At 36.3% G+C, this 21,625-nt stretch overlaps 1 protein-coding gene across 2 annotated transcripts in view; it reads left to right on the forward strand.

Moving 5' to 3' along the window:
* Positions 1 to 21,625, forward strand: part of CDKAL1 (CDKAL1 threonylcarbamoyladenosine tRNA methylthiotransferase) — a 649,761-nt gene that overhangs the window by 278,554 nt on the left and 349,582 nt on the right. For both annotated transcript variants that reach the window (XM_082664020.1, XM_082664021.1), the window contains one exon: positions 2,455 to 2,558. In XM_082664020.1, the coding sequence (XP_082520146.1) occupies positions 2,455 to 2,558 (104 nt within the window). The remainder of the gene's footprint in view (positions 1 to 2,454; positions 2,559 to 21,625) is intronic.

Here is a 21,625-nt window from a genome sequence, read left to right on the forward strand (position 1 = left end):
TTGGTGATCTTTTTTTTTTTCTTTCATCAATGTCTTAAACTTCTCATTGTACAGCTCTTTCACCTTCTTGGTTACATTAATTCCTGGGTATTTTATTGTTTTTGCTGTTGTAAATGGGATCATGATTTAGTCTTGGTGGGTTGCATTTCTAGCTTATTTATTTACTCTAGCTTGTTCAGTTAGTTGGTGTGTAGTTGTTCATAGTATACAGTATCTTATGCTCCTTTGTTTTTCTGTGGAATGAGCTGTATTATCTGACTTTTTGTTAGCAGATTCTTCATCTGTAAGATGGAGATAGTAACATCAACTCTAGAAGAGTTAAATGAGATAATGTATGTGAAACATCTAGCAAAATGCCTGGTGCTCAATCAGGGCTAAACAAAAGTGAGTTACTCTCCCAAGGAGAAGCCAAAAAAAAAAACCAGTTTTCTTTTTGCCCTTGTTATGGAACAGATGGAAATTGAAAAGCGAAGACATATAACAATGGGGAGACTGGAACCTCTATTCATAAGAGAGAGGCCACAATTTGTGTGTGTGTGTGTGTGTGTGTGTGTGTGTGTGTGTGTGTGTGTGTGTAAATGGCTTAGGAAGAAAGGAATGTTAGCTGTTTAAGAACATGTGGTCAGTTAAAAATCAAAATGTGTGTGTTGTTTCACTTAAGAGCTCCATGCAAAAATAATTAGAAATTAAGCATTACATTGTTGCCTCCTGAGTTCAATGATTTATATGTATTTTAAAGTCATATATTAACAGAATTACACATTGGCCAGTTATAATTATTAAAAGTTGTTTTCCTCTGTTTGAAATTTTAAAGGATTTGTATAATGATGGTCTTTTAAAACCTTGCTATTTATTATAGCAGTTGAGTCATTGAAGAAATGTTATTCTTTGTTTTGTTCAATGTTGTTGAGCCTTATCTTTCTGGCATAAGAATATCTTATTATATGTAATTGTTTTTCTTTAATTTTATAATAAGAAAATTTATTTAAACTATATTTTTAAATTATAAGAGTAGAACAAACATTTTAGGTTTTTTTTTAAATTAATTTGTTTATTTCTGGCTGCATTGGGTCTTCATTGCTGCACGTGGGCTTTCTCTAGTTGCAGCGAGCAGGAGCTACTCTTTGTTGTGGTACGTGGGCTTCTCATTGCGGTGGCTTCTCTTGTTGTGGAGCACAGGCTCTAGGCATGTGGGCTTCAGTAGTTGTGGCACACGGGCTCAGTAGTTTTGGCTCGTGGGCTCTAGAGCTCAGGCTCAGTAGTTCTGGTGCATGGGCTTAGTTGCTCTGCAGCATGTGGGATATTCCCAGACCAGGGCTCAAACCTGTGTCCCCTGCATTGGCAGGCGGATTCTTAACCACTGCGCCACCAGGGAAGTCCAACATTTTAGTTTTTAAAAAACAATTCTGTATCATGTCTGAAGTATTTTGGGAATTAATCCTATTTTTTGATTTTTTTAAATTAATGTTGTCATTATTCTTCTTTACTTTGACTAATAAAATCCCAAAGAGCATTCACTGGACATGTTTTAATATTTTTTTCTGATTTCAAGGAGTTAAAAATATTATCTGAAGATTTCTTAGGGTGTACTTTCTTACGAGAATTCTGTACTGCCTATTTATTCTTTTTAAACATTTTATTTATTTATTTGGCTGCATTGGGTCTTTGTTGCTGTGCGCAGGCTTTCTCTAGTTGCAGCGAGCAGGGGCTACTCTTCATTGCAGAGCACAGGCTCTAGGTGCATGGGCTTCAGTAGTTGCAGAACGTGGGCTCAGTAGTTGCAGTGTGCGGGCTCTAGGGTGTGCGGTCTTCAGTAGTTATGGCGTGCGTGCTCAGTAGTTGTGGCTCGCGGGCTCCAGAGCGCAGGCTCAGTAGTTCTGGCACATGGACTTAGTTTCTCCGTGGCATGTGGGATTTTTCCGGACCAGGGATCAAACCCATGTCCCCTGCATTGGCAGGTGGATTCTTAACCAATGTGCCACCAGGGAAGTCCCTGCCTGTTTATTCTTAAATCATTAGTTAAAAGTTAAATGAAAAGCTTTTTCATTTATGAATAATACGGTATATATAAGTGATACTAAAATTTTAGTTTTATGATAGCCAAATAAATGTCATTGGTTTTAAAAAATGTGAATCTTCAATTTGTTTTGATTAACCATTGTAAGCATTTATCATTTTTGTTTCCACATTAATGTGTGCATTTGAAGATAATATGGGATTTGTACAATCTTTCTTGAATAGTTGAAACTTAACGGAATTGCAAATTGCAGATTTTTGTGCCTGGTGGAAATAAAATAAATATGAAGCATGGTGGATATTCATTTTTTATCTCTTACGTAACCTGGCGAATGACACTAAGACAGCACTTTGGTGTGTGTTTTGGATAGTTTTTCCCGTGTTAAGTGTGCACTGTCTTTAAAAATTTAACTTTATTTATTGCTGTCGTTTGAACAGGTGTCTCAATGCTTGTACCTACTGCAAAACTAAACACGCCAGAGGAAATTTGGCCAGTTATCCAGTTGATGAGTTAGTAGATAGAGCCAAACAGTCTTTTCAAGGTAAGAGTTTCTAGAATTCTGTGTGATTATAGTCTTTTCAATAAATTATAATAGTCTTCTAAGTAACAGTTCACTTTAGATACATGCTTCTTTAGCTTTCTGAAGAGTTTACAAATATTTCAGCTTATCTAATAGAAGATGTTACCAGATTCAGGTTATAATATTGACATAACTCCCCTTTCACCACTCTTCTGTTTTCTTATGACTCTAAGGTAAGTGACGTATTTTGAAATTCATCACCTATCTTTATATTCCATGGAAGAGACAAAAAAATAAAAATGAAAGCCATGACCTTCTGTTGTGTGTTAATAAGACTTTTGTGGACTGAGTGAGATACTCAAGATTTCTCCCTCTTTCTTTGGTAATTCTTGGTCCATTCAGAATATAGAGCTAATAAGGGTTACCAGGAGTTTTGGAAAGAGAAGGTAGGTTTTACTATGAGCCAGAAGAGAGAACCCTCGTCATCCACAGGACTGCTGTGGGGCAGTAAATATTGGTACTGGTAGAGAGTCCTAATGAGAACAATTTTTGTGTGGGTGGCCAGCTACTTTTGAATCATCACTTGCTGGAAAATGTGATTGCCTAGGTATCTCTCAGCATATAGTAAGACGTATCTGTAACACGAGTCTCAGTTGTGTTGAGTCACAGTTGTGTTGATACCTAACCATAAATTGCCCCTTTTGTCTTGGCTTATAATACGTGTATATAACACTGCTGTGTTTTTATAACCAACATGAGATAATCTATTGTCTCATAATCCTGTGGGTTAGTAGTTATTGGTAATGTACTTTTCCTTTTAGCAAGTAACTTGGAGAGCTACTTTCAGTACTTCACGTCCTGCATCTCAGAATGTATGAGTTCCAAACAAACTTATTCAGTCTAAAGCTTTTATCAACATGAATTTGAAATGCTCTTTATAGCAGAGAGAAAAACACCCTTGAATAATCTAACACGTCTCAACAATTTTTTTTCTACCTTTATATTCTTAGCACAGTCCCCTCCTCTGTTCACATTCAGCTTGTATTGAAAGAAATAAATGGAAACTCACTGACTCTTGCAGTTGTTTGCTTTCAGAGCCAGGTAATTGTCTAATCTTAGGAAAAGTCTGGGTGGTTGTCTTTTCTGCAACATGGCTACTTTAAGGATTTTTCAGAAAGGGCATGAATTTGCACAGAAACCTACTTTATTTGAAAAATGATCCCTTTGCTGGCATTCTTACTTAGTGTTTGTTTTTCCATATATCTGTTGGATAATGGAGATGTTAAAACTATATGATCTATCCACCTAACTCTGCAAATTGGAAGGTATTCAAATTACAAATACAAGTGACTTTGCTGGTTAAGGTGAGTGATTCAAAGAATATATCGGAGGTTAGCAGTGATTTAGTGGCTATTTATAGAGAAAGTATTAGAAGAGGTTTATTTAATACTACTTTCATCATCATCAGTAGATACGGATGTGCTTGGTTATTCCCAACCAAGGAATGTTTGCAATGTAAAGTTTTTCTTTTTCTTTTTTTTTGAATTTTATTTTATTTATTTTTTATACAGCAGGTTCTTATTAGTTATCTATTTTATACATATTAGTGTGTATATGTCAATCTCAGTCTCCCAATTCATCCCACCGCCACCACCACCCCGCCTGCCACTTTCCCCCCTTGGTGTCCGTATGTTTGTTCTCTACATCTGTCTCTATTTCTACCCTGCAAACCGATTCATCTGTACCATTTTTCTAAATTCCACATATCTGCGTTAATATACGATATTTGTTTTTCTCTTTCTGACTTTTTTCACTCTGTATGACAGTCTCTAGGTCCATCCAAGTCTTTACAAATGACCCAGTTTCATTCTTTTTTATGGCTGGGTAATATTCCATTGTATATATGTACCACATCTTCTTTATCCATTCGTCTGTCAGTGGGCATTTAGGTTACTTCCATGACCTGGCTATTGTAAATAGCACTGTAATGAACACTGGGGTGCATATGTCTTTTTGAATTATGGTTTTCTCTGGGTGTATGCCCAGTAGTAGGTGTAAAATTTTTCTGTTGTCTTGTTATCTGAATATTAGGGTTGAAATGGAAGGCTAGTTTTCGGACTGGCAGGCTCATTTTATTGCTATGTGGAACTGTTACTAAGATATTGAGGTCATAACTTTCTAGGTAAGCCAGTGTGTTTAGGCAATTTTAAGTCCTAAGATGCTCTTTGCCATAGGAGAGTTTGAATTCAAAACAGTGCTCTGCTGCTTACTAGCCACATGATCTGACCAAGGTACTTGACCTATATACAAGCCATGGTTTTCTCATTACTGTGACATTAAGTGTTGCTTGTTGTTTGAATTTGAGATAACTTACATGAAGTAATTGGTTGTGTCCTTATTATGAAGAAGTCATGTTACTTAAACTGAAGGAATTTAAAATAAATCCAACAAGAGGAGTCTAATTTTGAGTGAGAATATTGGAACATCTAATATTGGAACATTTAATGATTAGAATCAAAAGACAAATTTTCTTTTGCTTCTAAAATATGTCTTACGAAAAATGTCTCTACAGATAGAAACTAGTATGACAATTACCTTTTATTTTCTTAATTTGAGAATTGCAAATTCATGCTAAGGGTGGTCTTATAATCTCACAATAGGAAATAGCAGTCTATAAGCTCACATTTTAAAGACATTGAGTTAGCAGCATTGTCTTTTTTTCTGCAGAAGACATTGGGATCATAAGGGTCTTAAAGGATTCCTGTGTTTGAGTTTTAAAATTGCGAAGAAGGGACTTCCTTGGTGGTCTAGTGGTTAAGACTCTGCTTCCACTGCAGAAGGCGCAGGTTTGATTCCTGGTCAGGGAACTAAGGTCCCTCATGCCGTGCGGCACAGCCAAAAATTTTTTAAAATAAATAAATAAAATTGCGAAGAATAATTATGAAGTTAAATGTAATAGAAGAAATAACCTGTTTTTCGTATTCTTGTGACTTCTCTGTAATTCATTCTTTAGTAATTCAGATAGTAGGAACGTTTGGGGGGGTCAGAGCCCCTTAAATTCTACATTATACCATTATTAAATTGTCCTATAATCAGTAATAAACATTATGATTCTTTGAAAATTTACTCTAAGATGAAAAGTCTAAATATGCTGTCAGTAAATTTTAGTGCTATGTTTAAAGCCGTCCTGTCAGTGCAAGTTAAATTTCCCAACTGAAAATTGCGTTTCCTTTCTTGCTTTTCCTTGAAGTTTTAAATGACTGTGTGTCACAAATACAAAGTGATTTAAAAAAAAAACTCTACACCAATTGTAGAATAGGGATTACAATCCTGGTTGCCAGTCACGTGACAGACTATTACAATAAGATCACAATTTCTTTCTGAGTAGCATATTTATGAAACATTTTATATTCATAAACATTTATTTCTTAGAAGTGTAATGAGTGAAGAGACTAGGGCTAACCCATAGGCAAGGGAGCATTCAGAAGAGATTCTGAAATAACCATGAAATCATTCTGAATATAAAATGGTTTCCTAACATACTAAAAATATACTGACTGTACATTCAGCTGCCAGGAATGAGAAAGGGAGCTCATTAACTTTTGAATGGATATCAGTAAATAAAATTGTTTATATTTTTGAATGGAAACTTTAGTTTACCTTTTGTGCAAAAAATATAGTTTATATTTCACTGGTTTCCTAGCATTTTTCTTTTTTGGACTTATCCTAGCCCCTTGACATTTTCATGGACTATTTTTACCTTCTCAGTGTGTGTATCATTTTTGTGGGCAGTTCTGCATATGACTATAATATTTACCAGGTTAATTTCTGGGTATCATCACATTGTTCTAACAGACCATTGGGAAACCTCTCCCCTCACTTCCTCACTTATGCCAAACTTTAGGTTTTAAAATTTCCTAGTCTTTGGGGGCTGGGGTTTGACATGGTTGCATTTTAGACATCTAGAAAAACATGTCAAGCAATGACCTATACTTTGTTGGGGCCAGAATGAATTTACAAGCTAGTATTTTCTAGGATATTTGTATTGATTTTTCTCTAGCAACTAATCAATCAGTTTCAGTTGTATAAGTGATGGAGCAAACCTTTTTAAGTGTGCTGGGTGAGTGGTGTGGAAACAACACCTTTCACTGCTGTCTCTGGAATCAAAATGTAGAGATGATGGATGAGCTGTTTTTATAGCTCTCATGTGCTTTTCTAGATCTCATTTCTGTGTTGCTACTTTTTTTCTCCCTCATAAATCTGAACGTCCCCCACAAGATAAGTGGCATAAACCAGTTATGGAAAGGTAAATAAATTAAGATGAAATATTCAGGGCAAGGAGAAAATTTCTTGATGCTTAGTGATTTCAAGATTAATGTTGGAATTTTATGAAATGAATTCTGTTTTATTTCAAGACTTGCAAAGATACTGTCTATTGTGTATGAGATTAATTATGCAGTGCAGCTGGAAAACATTGCTTCCTGCCCTTTTAGATAGGAAAGGATATGAGCAATATTTGATTTTCTGGTGTATGAACTTCAGATTGTTGAGCTGTTGCATTTGACTTATCACCTTTAGCAATGAGTACTGTATATTGATTTTCATCTAAGCTTAAAAAGAGACCAATAATTGCATCCTATTAATTTATATTGGCAGTTATTTAAATGTCTTTTATTCCTTTATCTTTTCATTTGTGCTGTGTTCAAATTGAGAAATCTGTTTCTTCTATAGGATTAATAATGTTACTGTACATATTTGTTATACATTGTCAACTTCCAAAAAGGGATTTTAGGCAGCTTACATTAAATGATTGTGTGTAAATAGACCATGAAAATAAAGGGTGTATGAAATGTTGTGTTATATGTTGTGTTATGTTTCAAGAGGGAAGATAATTATACCAACTTGAATCTTGGCTGATTGGTATATTGGTATGAAGTTGGTATATTCAAGTTGGTGAATCTTGGCTGTTCCAAAGAATAAGGAGATAGGGTGATTTATATAACTTGTATGAATGTATAAAAGGAAGGATATATTTTTAAAAATTAATTAATTTATTTTTGGCTCTGTTGGTTCTTTGTTGCACATGGGCTTCTCATTGTGGTGGCTCCTCTTGTTGTGGCGGGCGGGCTTCTAGGGCACGTGGGCTTCAGTAGCTGTGGTGCGCGTACTCTCTAGTTGTGACTCGCGGGCTCTAGAGCGCAGGCTCAGTAGTTGTGGCGCACGGGCTTAGTTGCTCCACAGCAAGTGGGATCTTCCTGGACGGGGGATCGAACCCGTGTCCCCTACCTACATTGGCAGGCAGATTCTTAACCACTGCACCACCAGTGAAGTCCCAAGGATATAGTTTATAATGAGAAATCTACATGTTTCTAGACTGTAAACACTAAGAAGAATTATTTTCTTATATTCTTTTCTAAGAGACATTGACAAAGATAATAGAAATGCCTTTAGCTGGCAGTGTGTAGAATTTTAAGATATAGTTTCTACATTGTCTTTTCTTCTGTTGATTCTTACAAATTCCCCAATATAATATTAAACTATAACTTTTAAAGACATTTTAATGGGGGGAGCTAAATAAATGTAATGTACATAATACATATAACTTGATAGGGAGATCTGATGCCTTAAAGAGCTGTTTATCAGATATTTAGTTTAAATAAGCTGAGATTAATCACTCTTATTTCAGAGAATGTTAGTTAAGGCTATCTGTGGCAGACCAGAGTATGATTTACTTGGTTCTTGCCTCTTTAGACCTTTGAGTTTCTAAGTCAGTGGTGTTCAAAGTTTTCTTAGCAATAAAGGAACTTTCTTCAGATGAATTTTGGAAAGTGAAAGCAGAACTGCCAGGATTGAAGTAGAGGTGGGGCCCTGTTTAATGAGCCCTTGCTTCTGAGGCCTTTCCTCAGAACCTTTAGGATTTGGCCTGAATTGGCTGGTGTAGTTTAGTATTTCTCTAGTGTATCCTTAAGTACACCAGTCCAGGGCTGGAAGATGTTTTCTTAAAGGGACAGATGGTAAATATTTTAGACTTTGTGTGCTACAAGGTGTCTGGTGCAACTGTTCATTTTTGTCCTTCTAGCATAAAAGCAGCTACAGACAGTACATGAATCAATGGGAGTGGCCGTGTTCGAATAAGGGTTTAATGGTCAACTTTGGAGAAAGCTAACTTAAAGTAAATGAGACGTTATTGGGAACTTCCTATTGTCTCTAATATGCTAATACACATCATAAATTCATAAGAGATGGATGTAGTCTTTAGAAACTCATGTTGATCTAGAATAGATTAGTATTATCAGTCTAGCTGTTCATTTTAGTCATGTGGAAATTTTATAAAACCAAAACCACACTGATGTCTGTGTCCCATTGCTGACTACTGCATCATCATTTCTGTGGATTGGGAGGCCCTGCATTTTCTAAAATATAGTTGATTCTAACATATAAGCCAGAGTTGAGAACTTGCATTGAGAACCACTAGTTTAGATAATTTTTTGGTTGAAGTTATTAAATGAACTGACCCTCTTGACCTCTAGAGGGATTGTGGGGAGGAACCCTGGTTGATTAGTAAAGAACGAGCCATGTAGCACAGGGAACTCTACTCATTGCTCTGTGGTGACCTAAATGGGAAGGAGGGGATATATGTATACCTATAGCTGACTCACTTTGTTGTACAGTAGAAACTAACACAACAATAAAGCAACTATACTCCCATAAAATTTAATTAAAGAAAAAAAAAAAGAATGAGCCAGGTTAGGGAGGTTGGCAGGTCAGAACAGCGTGTTGTTCATTTGCAGACACCACCCTGCTAGTAAGTGGCTGGTTTCAGAATCCAGTGGTGCTTATTTAGTGAAAAGGCTCGGTGATTTTTGTTTTCTCCAGGTATCACAAAAGGGTTAGCTGGCATTTTATGAGTGTTTATTTACTGTGCTGTATGGGAATTAAAAGGGTGGAAAAGATGGGGTCCTTGTCTCCAAGGAGCTCCTCCTAGTTTAGGAGGACAGAGTAGCCAGTTGGACTAATGAGCATTAAAAGTACACAGACCCAGGAAGCAAGTCTTCAGATGGCAAAAACCATTGAGCCTTTTAACTTAAATATCTCTACATTTGGAAAACATCCGTTATCTGTCAGGGTGGTGTCAGCAAATTGGCAGCCCTCGTGCTGCGCCTCTGCCTTCCCAACTCCAGGCATCCTTTACTGATCAACCAGGCTTTCCCCAAAGAATCCCTCTTAATACAGAGTTCTTATTAGCCACTGCTTAGTATTCCAGATGAAATCCACTTGCCATCCTTAATCTTAAGGTTTATGTGATGCTAGAGGTCTATGAAAGAAAGAAACCAAACAGTGACTCTTTAACTGAAGTAACCATTGGAACTATATAGTTGTTACGTTGCCATTCATTCAACAAATATTTATTGAACGTTTATTCGAAACAGTTCATATTTCTCCTGATAGGCACATGCATTAGAAAAGCGGTGATAACAATACATCATTATAATCAGCCTTTCATTACTTCTGCCAATAAGATAGGGAGGCCAGTGGTGCGGTTTGCTTATCTCTGCTGTGGGAAACAAGGATGCAGTCCCAAGGCTGTTTTACGAAATGACATCTGTTCATAATTCTCTAAGCTTTCGTAGTTCAGAGTACATGTAATCCAAAGTACGGAAAATGTGGAGCTTCTGGGAATACGTTTTCATATCCATCCCCCACTGTTACTGGTGAGTTTTATCTTTTTTACTCTATTTTGTTCCACAAAACAACCTGAAAGAATGCAAGTAAGTATGAAAACCATATAAAATAATGAGACCTTGGGAAAGGAGATGAGGAAAGTCAAGACTTGGTGCAGCATTGGAACACGGGAAAGTAAGCCATAGTCAGATAGGCAGTTTCGACTCTGAACTTTTCTTAAAAGCTTATATAGTCTATAAGGAATAAAAACAACCCAACTTGGCATTAGATTTGCAAGAAAATTTTCACATGTGAGCTCTTCTAGGGAGTACTGAGAGATGCATCAGGTCTCAACAGCATCCCTTTAACACTCAGACTCACTTACTGAGTTTCTTAAACTTGTATGCTTTGGCATTCCTTGTTAAAACTTGCAGCCGTGCCCTGTAAAGCATAACACTCTGGAAGGATTTCTTGGGAGGCTAAGACAACACATGCTAAGTATTTGGTACTCCAGTGATCTGACCCCACTTCCATAGTCCTTGGGCACCACAAAGGAATCCTGCTGTGGAGGCTCCTAGCTTAGTGTCTGCATGCCTGAGGTCGTTTAGTGAGATGATATGTCAGAGTGCAGGAAGAAGATACTAGAATTTATATTGATCTGTATTTTCTCTTCCTTAAAAAGTTTTTTGGTGTATGTTTCATATCGTATATAATATATTAGCACAGTAGTGCTTGAGCGTCATTAATAAATACATCTCCCTTGGGCTTCCCTGGTGGCGCAGTGGTTGAGCGTCCGCCTGCCGATGCAGGGGACACAGGTTCGTGCCCTGGTCCGGGAGGATCCCACATGCCGCGGAGCGGCTAGGCCCGTGAGTCACTGCCGCTGGGCCTGCGCGTCCGGAGCCTGTGCTCGGCAACGGGAGAGGCCACAGCAGTGAGAGGCCCCCGTACTGCAAAAATAAATAAATAAATAAATAAATAAATAAATACATCTCCCTGGAGATGCATTTAAAAAAATTTTTAAGCGATCCCGGAGAGTGATTTTCTAAAATATGGAGACCACTGATTTAGAGGAACGAATAGCCTGCCCATTTTCCACTGGAAACCCAATTCTTTCTGCCAGCCATTTGGTTTCAGCAGGGCAGCAGAGTTCTTTGCTCTCTGTCAAGGTCCTAAGGTGCCTGTATTCTGTTTTGACTGAGTGCACATCCATCTGCTTTTGAGATCAAATAAGCAAATAATGAAGTTTGTGCCCTTTGGAGGAAACCTGAAGTACTTAACAGACTCTTGCCGAGCGTCCACTCAGAGGCAGGCTCTTGGTCCTCGCAACAAATGTTCCCGCTCTCCTTCCATCTGGGTTTCAGGTCACTGGGGGACTGAGCCAGGAGGGCATCGGGCCAGGCATGGGTGACAGTGTGTATTTGGGTTTAGTAGGTGCTCAATAAATGTTGAATGAGTGGCTAATCCTGAATTGATTATACTCGATGAAATTCCATATGCGACTTGGAACCTACGATGAAAATAAAGCCTGGAAAATCTATATTTCTAAAGTGGGCTAGAGATATTGCTTAGTTTCAGCTGCTCTTCCTTCACAATTGAGTACTGTGTCTTATAACACAGGCTTGATTTTATGATACCAGATTATCTGTGGTGGTGGCAGCTTTCCAGGATTTGCAACAGAGAAATAATTTACTTTTGGAAAGTAGTTCCTGATAGTTAACGGGTATCTGTCATTTTACCAAATGAGTATATCCGTGTAGGTCCGCGTTTCTAGTTATAAATAAATATTTGCTTTGATATTTTTCTTCTATGAAACAGAATTCTGCAAACGCTTTCTGGGGACAAGGGGACAGAAGTTAACCAAGGGTTTGCTTTCAGAGTTTGAACTGAGGCTGATCTGTCTCTGGGATCATTTTGGTGAACTTTAAAGGCTGCAAGTTAGTTTTGGAAGGTTGTTTAATGGAATTTTAATAGCCCTGGAAAGATGTGAAAGTGATACTGCTACCTGGTGGTTTGTAAACCTGACCTTTGTGAGATGTTTTCTGGGCAGAAGTACTACTTTGTGATGCCAGCAGCTTTTATTGATTCTGCAGAGTATGCAGTTTTCTAACACTGGCTGTCAATTCATTCCAGCTGAAAAATTATTAAATTTCTTCTCCTGCTTGTGTGGATATTAAATTGCAGTAAACATACTTGCACAATGTCAGGTGCGGCAAGCACAATTTTCTGCGTGAAAAAAATGTTTGTTAGTGGGACCTTGGCTGTTCAGCAGAGGTTATAAATTTCTGTATTTCTTTTTATTTGTTGCTCTCAGTTATGCTTTTTATTTCTCTTTGTGAGTTCCAACACATTTCTTGTTATTTGTAATATAAGAAAGAAAAGTTTGATTTAGACTGCTGACTTTAAATACTATGCCCCTTAGTTCATTTCTGGTATGGGTGAGAACCTGGGGGTAAGAGGATTTAACCAGTGAAAATATAATTGGGGCAGAATGAGAAAGATCTAATGAAAGAATATATTGAATGAAAAAGGGAAGGAATGAAGGCTTAGATGATTATACACTCCACATAGATCTTTTTGACTTGTTGAATTTTAGTTAAGGAAGGTGAATGATGGTGAGGTAGTAATCATCTATGGAAGCAGTTCTTAAACTTTACTGTCTCTGAGAATAACCACTGGACCTTTGGGATGTGTATTTAAAATGCAAGTATCTGGCCATATTTGCTATTCAGTAGGTCTGCCATAGACCCGGGAATTTACATTTTCAAATGACTCGCTCAAAATGACCCAGGTAGAGGTGTTGTGAGGACCACTTCTAGAAACTTGTCTAGAGAACCTTCTTGATTCTCAAATACCAAGTCATTTGATCAAAATATTGAATGGAAGTGGAGAAGAAACGTACCATTTACGGTCAAGAATATCAGCATAAACAACGTAAGCTACGTAAATGGTCTTCTACATGTTCATCTCATTAGGAAATACAGATTTGATTTCTCTAAATACCTTCCTCAGTGGGTGTGAAGTGACAGACTTCAGTGGTGTGTGTGGGGACAGTAGCAGTGTTTCATGAGTCAGGCCTGATACAGAATGTGTGTGTGTGCATGTGCATCTGATACGGCATGATTAGAGCTCAGAAATATGGTGGAACTCAAAAAAGTAGCCCAGGAAGTCATCAAAACAAAGAGATCTGAGTCAGAAATCGAAACCAGAGTCTGAAACCAGAAAAGTAGAGAGAAAATAAACCCAAGCACATGGGGAATAAATAGGAGAAAATCCTAGCTAATTAATTAGAGTGGGCCACATTGCTTGCCACTTGCAGAGTGCTGGACTTGATTCAGGGATAAAAGGCTACGTGTGCAATGGACAAAACCCACTTTTGTCATAAACATTATTTGAAATATTTAAGCTTAGTTGATTTTACGTTTCATAATTACTTACAGATTTTATAAATACATTTTAGAATCTAAGATTTAACAAACCCAGGGAATCAACAATTCCTGTTTTCTTCTCTCTAAATACCATGTGGATAAACTATTGAAAAATCCTGGTAGACTACTGCTCCGTGGGCCTCATTGAATCACTCCTCCTAGTATTCATGCTTCGTGTAGATAGACCCCTTCCACATTGACTATCTGCTTATCATGTGTCTTGCTTCGGCCAGTGGAACATTAGAAGGCATTATGCAAGCAGAGTTTGATAAGCACTTGTATACTCGGGCTTGTTCTTATGGAATGTTGGAACCCTAAGCCACCTTGAGGGAGGTCCAGCTACCCTACTGGCAGTATCATATGGACAGAGAGATGCATAGTCAGCCCACAGATATTCTAACTGAGACTCCAGATGTGAATGAAGAAGCCATATTGAATGTTCCCACTATCACATTGATCCAAAAATACCTGCCCAGCTGGACCTAATCCACATTGCAGAATTAGGAGCAATAATAAATTATTGTTTTAAGCCGCTAACTTTCTGTGTAGTGTGTTTTTCAGCAATAAGTATATTTTGTTAGATATTTAAAAATATATTTTAGTATTAAAATGTCATAATGCCATTATTATATTTACAGTACCTTTTATTCCATATAATATTATTGTATATATATATTCAACAAATATATTCAAGATTGTTTTCCATTAAACTAAATATGGTGGTAATAATAGGATATGGTTTAAACAATTACTGGCATATCACCAGAAACTGTTAGCACAGAGGGAGTTAAAAATCACAGGGCCATGTAGCTTATAGTCTGCAATTTAGTAAGTAAGCCATAATATCACTGAGTGATAAGAGCAGTGATTCAGATAAGCCTTAGATACTGTGGCATTTTGGTTAAGAACAGAAAGGGTTAAATTCTGTTTCCGTAGTTTGTTAGCTCTGTGCCCTTAAGAAAACTGTTTATTCTCTCTCAGGCTTAGTTTTTCGTCTGAGAAATAGGAGTAAAGCATACTCATTAGATAATCAGCATGAATATTAAACAGGATAATGTAATGCTAAATCTGATACTTTGAGAATAATAAATGGTTGCTTATTATTATTGTTGTTGTTCTTAACAATATAGTAAGAGGGCAAGAAGGAGGAAGGGGAACAGAAAAGAGAAAATGCTGTTGCCATTTTATTTTTCTTTATTTTTCTGTTCTGTGTGTATTCACATGCTTTCACATGCCCATGCCTGGCTGTTTTTAAGAAGAAACACTGGCCCGTAGATGTGCTGCTCACACTTTAAAGGGCGGACAGATTACCTGGAGATTTTGTTAGCGTGCAAATTTTGTTTCTAGAGGGTCTTGAGTGGGGCCTGAGAATTTGCGTTTTAAGTTCTCTGTTGATACTGATACTGCTGGTCCTCACAACCTTTCATATTTTAGTCTTAAATCTCCTCTTCAGCTGTCATCTCTCACCATTCATAATTTCTTCTTCAATCACACAGAATTTTTTCTTCACACATCTGTGATAGTGCTTACCAGGTGTAGTTAAAGTGACTTGTTAAAATATTTATATTCTCTACCTCCTCTGTGATCTCTGTGATAAGGACTGCTTGGGTCTTACTTATCTTGATATCACAATTAATGTTCAGTAAATGTTTTTTGATACATGCCCTTATGAGTCTCATAAATGTAGACTGGAAACTTCGTCTTTCATCTTACCTACTAGAAGTAGTAAGTGTTCTCAGAACCTTTGAACCCATGAACCTTCTCAATATCTGGCTGTGGATCCTGGAGTTTGAAGGAGTAGTCAGCCAGTATCCTTGATTGGTAATGAGAGAAACATGGACTGTTCACAGATGGAAGGTAATTTGGAGAGGATAACGTGGGTTGGGCACAGTTCAGACTGTTTCTTTCTGTGAATATGAATGTAGACCCATACTATATCATATAAGCAAATAATGGCCAACTAGATAATATTTGAAACAAAGTGAATGTTCTGCATAGGAAATGTTGAAGAAAACTGGATTTAAAAAGATAATAGCTGTTTTCTTTGAAAAATTGGGTTGCTATGTATTATATACAAGTGAATTCATTTCTGTTTTTGTATCTATATTTGTTCGCTCTGGCTACATCTGTGCTTTATTTTTTAGATTAGAAATAATTTATATGCAATGGTCTGACCTTCATTTACAGTTGTACTGCCTTAGAGATATAATTCACTGTGTAATTAGTTTTAGTAAAAAGGGAGGGGGGTAGGAGAAGCTTGGCACTATGTTAAGTGGAGAATAATTGAATAAAGGTTTTAAAAATAATTTCTCTAACTGTATTAGCCCAGCATTTGAATGTTTCCAGCAGTATTATTTCTGCAACTAAATTTTCAAATAGTATATGCTTTGTATAAATTCATAAATCTTTCAGTGGCATGAAAATATACCTCTCCATATGAATTTCAAAAATCTGTAAATTTTTTTGCTCTGATTGACTAACATTTTGCTTTTTGATGACTAGTTCTTGATTTAAAATGATGATGTTTAAAATAACTTACTTTTGAGTAAATACAGGAGAATGAGGTTTTCTGTAGCACTTTAGCCAAGGTTAGTGTTGGATTTAATCTTAATTGTTATTACTATTATTTGTTTATTTAACAAACGTTTGTCAAGTACCTATTAAGTGGAAGATTTGTGATAGTCAAGTGCTGTTTACAGTTTACATTTTTTGTAGTGAATCCTGGAACATTTACAAGAAGCAATTTGTGATTTGTAAGTATGACTTGATAGCAGGTTATGAAGCAAAAACATATTTTTCTTCACTAAAATATAGAATTTGATAAAATATAAGTTGCTGCTTAAAAGAGTCTGGCTTGTTCAGAATAATTTATATAAAAGGAAAAATAAATGGACCCTTGGACCAGTGTATTTTAGGTAGGGCAAGATATTTCTCAGATTGGGTGTCAGCTCACTCTTGACACCTGATCACATATTCAGCCACTGTATTGCTAATTATTCTTAAATATGGACTTCAGGAAGCCAAATTGCCATCCCTAAGCAAAGAAAATTTTATTTTATATGCTGCCTAGTATTTATTATATTCTACTACCAAAAAACATAAAATAGAACGTTTGCACATCACCGATTTTATTCTTTGTTTTATTTTCATTCTTATTTGTCATACTGATTTTTTGTGATGAATACAGGCGTGATTATAAATATAATTCAGACATTATGCTCTTTTGTGGGCCCTTATATTAATAAAATTGTCTAAGAAGTGGATGTCAAATGATGTTCTTTGTACTTTCACATGTAGCTTTTCAGTTCATCCTTACATTTGCTTAGTGAATTATAGCTTCTGGTGATTGTTGTCCCCGTTTCACTGAAGCACAGAGAGGTTACACTGCATGTCTGAAGAAGAGTGATAAAATAGAGCTTTCCTGATGGATGGGCCATTGTACTTTGCACTATAGCATGCTGCCCCTCCGGGAAGATGTTGTACTCAAATACTTGATACTGCAAATGCATTGGTTGCTATAGTGTGGTTTAGTTTATTATGGTAACTGGGGTCATTTCATCAGTTGGGATCATTTTGAGAGAGGCCCTTAGTAGAATTGCAATCATAATGTTCTTGAATGGTGGCACTGACACATTTCACAGGTTTTCAGTTTCATTGGCGTCACTGTTTCAAACCAAAAGATTAGATACCTTATAAAAACAACAGAATGCTGAAAATCAGACCCAAGCAGTAATTTTAGGTTCTAGTTACCTTAATATACTAGGAGAAAGTATTTTAATATGTGTGTCAGTAAATAGACTACATTTAAGTACATTCATTAAGTAGTTCATTAAGGTACATTTAAAACAAACTCTGCTTAATTTGTAGAAATACCTGTTCTTTTCAAGTTTGGAGATTGAAAATATTTAAAAGAAAATAAAACTGTATTTCATAGTTTAGAAATGTACGTAAAATGAATATAGTAATGATGTTAATGATGCAGAAAGATTAGTTCTACTATGTGTAACTATTACCTTGAGGCTTTGCATCCATGAAGATACTTAAAGTTTCCAGGGTACCCATCAGAGTAGCTTGATTGCCTAAAATCTGTGTTCTGCTCAGCTGCGGATTTGCATTAAATGAACTGTGAATTTTAATTTGAAATGTATTTGGAAACCAATTCCTATTAAAAAGTGGATTTATAGCTTCAAAACTGGGTACTTCCGAAATGCCAAGTAAATCCAGTTCATCTTCAGTTGCCAGTTGTGTCTGTTTTTAATTTTAGGCAATTGCATTTGTGACCCACTCTTGTTTGGCTTTACTTTTTGAGAACCAGTGCTCCAAAGAAAGAAAAAATAAACCCACTTTTGTTCCTAGTTTATTTGCAAACCAGGTCAGACGCCCTTGATTAGCTCTCAGTTGGAGGATAATTTGAACCTTGACAGATTGAACCCAAACAGCAGGGTTTCTCTAGTCTGGCCAACAGATAGAAAAAATAAAATAAAAGCTAATTCCAGTTCACAAGCCGTACAACAGGACTGAATAAACGTGCAACTGTTAATGAATAGCTATTTCAAATATTTACAAAAGGCCCAAGAAAAAAGAAAAGATTAGCATCTTAGGCAGCTGTTCTAAGGGAGCCCTATTAAAAATAAACATGATAAATGCTGCTCAAGAGCTAATACATCCATCAAATATCAAATACGTTCAAAGAAGAAAACACTTTCAGAAATAAAAAACTATTAAGACTTTGGAGCATGACTATCTTGCTTTGTGGTTTACACCAGAATTTTATTTTTATTCTGGTTTAAATGTATCTTTTCTAACCCCTCAAATATTCTTAGGGATGCTATTTTATAGATAGTCAGGTTATGGGTAAGTGAATGGAATCATCTGAGTGGTAGCCATTGTGATTAAATTGGTTAGAAACTTTAAAATTCAGCTGTATATCGTTTGAATGAAGATATACTGTTAATTGTTATTTTATGGGATTGCAGATGATATAATGGTTTGAATATGACCATAATAACATTTTAGCATCATGGCAATTGTGCTAGGAAATGCTACATAAAGATGGAAATTATTACTGAAGCAGTAAGGTGTTGGTTCCCAGCACTGATTACAAGTACAGTTATTATTGTCTCTGTGTGCTTTTAACAGTGTTTCTACAAATGCATCCTAGTCTCCTCATGTAAAGTACCCTTTTTGCACTTAGCTAAAATTAAACTGTACTTGCCATGCATTAATGACTTGTATAGTAGACTTTTGGCATTCAAGACTTACCATTTGTGTTTTTAACTATTTTTTGATACTTTGAGAGTGTGGAAAGAAGCAATTTGAATTTTCTGATGCTTGTATTTGTATTTGAGTAGCTGTGTTTCAAGGCTAAAGTGGAAGATCAAGTCATTTATCTGATGAATGAGTTTAGCCAGCAGCTCAGCATTTATTTCAGTGTGATGCAGAGTAAGTCTCTTGTAATTTTTTAGTTGTAAATGACTAAATCTTTGTTTGTGTGTCCAAGATGTCACCTAAAAGAAAGCCAATTACTAGTGGTATAACCTTTGTGGATTTGGAGATGATAATGATCTACTGTCTTAGTAAATGAATATTTGAAAAGTTTGAAAAACTTAATTATTTTGATTTGAGGTCATTTCTAATTTGTAGAAGTGTGATTCTTTACCAGGAGTGTGGATCATTTTGTGGAAGTTCAAAAACCATGCTCCTGAATGAAGTGCAACCTGTGTGGGAGTGATGTCTGTGATGCAGATGTAGAGCAGCTTGGTCATGATCTCAACTACAAGTCAGTTCAGATATGTTGATGTATTATTAGGCCCACTGTTTGTTTTCAGGTTGGTTTCTGAACCAATGCAGAAGTATGGCCATCCTTAGTCCCTTCTAGAGAGGGTATGTATTATTTGGGGAGACCATGGTGAAGGCTGGCAAAGAATCATGGGATGTCATTATCCGGCCGTAGTGTTTCTCTGACTTCATAGTGCATTCCTCTCCAGCAGGACCTTTATGGACCCATTTCTCCTATCCCCACCCAAATTGGCACAATTGAATGCTACATAATAACCTATCACCTGGAATAGCCTTTAATCACCGTTAATTCATTTTTGCTCTCTAATGTAAGGGTTAGAAAATGGAAGGGATATGACTAAAGAACATAAATAAAACACATGTATGAAGGGGGCATGAATAAGTAGTAAGGGGTTGAGGAAGAAAGCTAGACAAATCAGTCCTTTCTTTTGAGCCACATGTTGCTTCTGTGTAATAAACAATGTTATTATTATATTGCTGTTTAAGTCTTTGAAATATACACACTGCCTATACACACACACAGGAGGGGAATTATATTATGATTATACATAGAAGGAGAGCAGTATCAATTCGATATTTTTATGGTAACTTTTTTATTTGTACTTTGTCGAAGGGGTACTAAATATCACCCCCATTCTAAAAGTGGTTTTAGTGAAATCTGAAAGTGTCTGTTCCTTACTTCAGAAATACTTGCATTCAGACTCCATTGATAACACTAAATTTTCATGCTGTTCTGAAGTTATATTAGGCCCTTAAACTTAGACTCTCTTTGTACTTCATCATTGTAATTTACACACTGGGTTGGTACATTCTCTTCAAGACAGTTTGTCTTGTGCCTCCAGCTGCTCCCCAATAGCCATTGTGCTGAATAAGCACTTATTTCAGTATGTCCTTGATACAATTAATGCAGGCATCTGCAGAAGCGGCGGCGGCGGCAGCAGCTGCAGTGCCTTATGGAAGCCAACTTCTGCTTAGCATTGTGATAAAAGAAATAGTTTTGAGCTGGAAGCTAATGTTGGCTTATTTTTAGCATAAAAAGAGTTGCACCTGCCAGGGCTAGCGGAGGACTGAGGTTTGTTGATTACACGTTCTTGTTAGTACCATTGTTATTGGTAAAATGGGGATGATGTCATCCTTATCAAACTGAATTGGCACCCTGTAGAGTGACAAATAATTTACCCTCTGCGGTTTTATCAGCATGGGCCGCATGTTAGAAGCAACCAGAGTGCTGAGTTTTCACAGCTGAATGCTATGGAACTGCAGAGGTGTATGAAAATGAAAGGGATTGATACTTGTAATCAGTGCACATAGTAATGGCCAAGGTGTAATGAAACATAAGTGCACATTTAGGGTAATTATGCTGCTACCAGGTGGGGCCCTGGGGCTTTGCATGTATAGAAGCTGCTTGAGGTGGTGGATGTGCAGCGAGGAATCGTGCAGCACCATCTGTTAGATTCTCATTTTCTCATTAATTCTTCTGTCCTCTAAGTCTGGGCTACACTGACTTTGAACAGCACTTCATCTGTTCAGTATCTCATCTCATTTTAGTTGGGAGTTGCTTTCAACAGTGGTATTGATATGATGTAATTCACAGTCTCAGCTATGTGAAATATATTAAAACCAATCATCGAGTTGATTTTTTTTTTTTGAGTAAAGCTGTCTTTAGTAATATCCACATGACTGTCTAATTCTAAATGATTCACCACTTTTGTCGTTATTTTTTAATAAAATAATTAAAATAGCTGTTCACATTGACTAAATGCACATTGTTCTCCAAAATGTTTTATAAATAAGAATATTTTATAAAAAATTACAAAAGTGCATCTTTTGTAATTTTTAAAAAATTACATGTCTTATTTCTACAGGCTGATGTAATTTTTGTCTCAAATATAACAAAAATTTATTTTTCAGTCAAGCTGAGGAATAAGTTATTTGTACAACAGTATGAATATACTTAATACCCCTGAGCTGTACACTTAAGAATGGTTAAAATGGTTTTTAAAAAATGATACTTGAAGTTGTATATATAGGAAAGTAAAATGCTTTAAATGTGCTAAATGAATTTTATAAATATTTTCACTAATATTAAGAAAAATATTTTTAAGGCACCTAGCATAATGTTGTAGGTAGTTCACATATGACTGCTTTCTTTATTAATATGAATTTTAATATGAAAAATTTTAGTGGAATCTATAGTAT

This window comes from Grampus griseus (genome assembly GCF_964374135.1).
Source record: "Grampus griseus genome assembly, chromosome: 10".
NCBI lineage: Eukaryota > Metazoa > Chordata > Mammalia > Artiodactyla > Delphinidae > Grampus > Grampus griseus.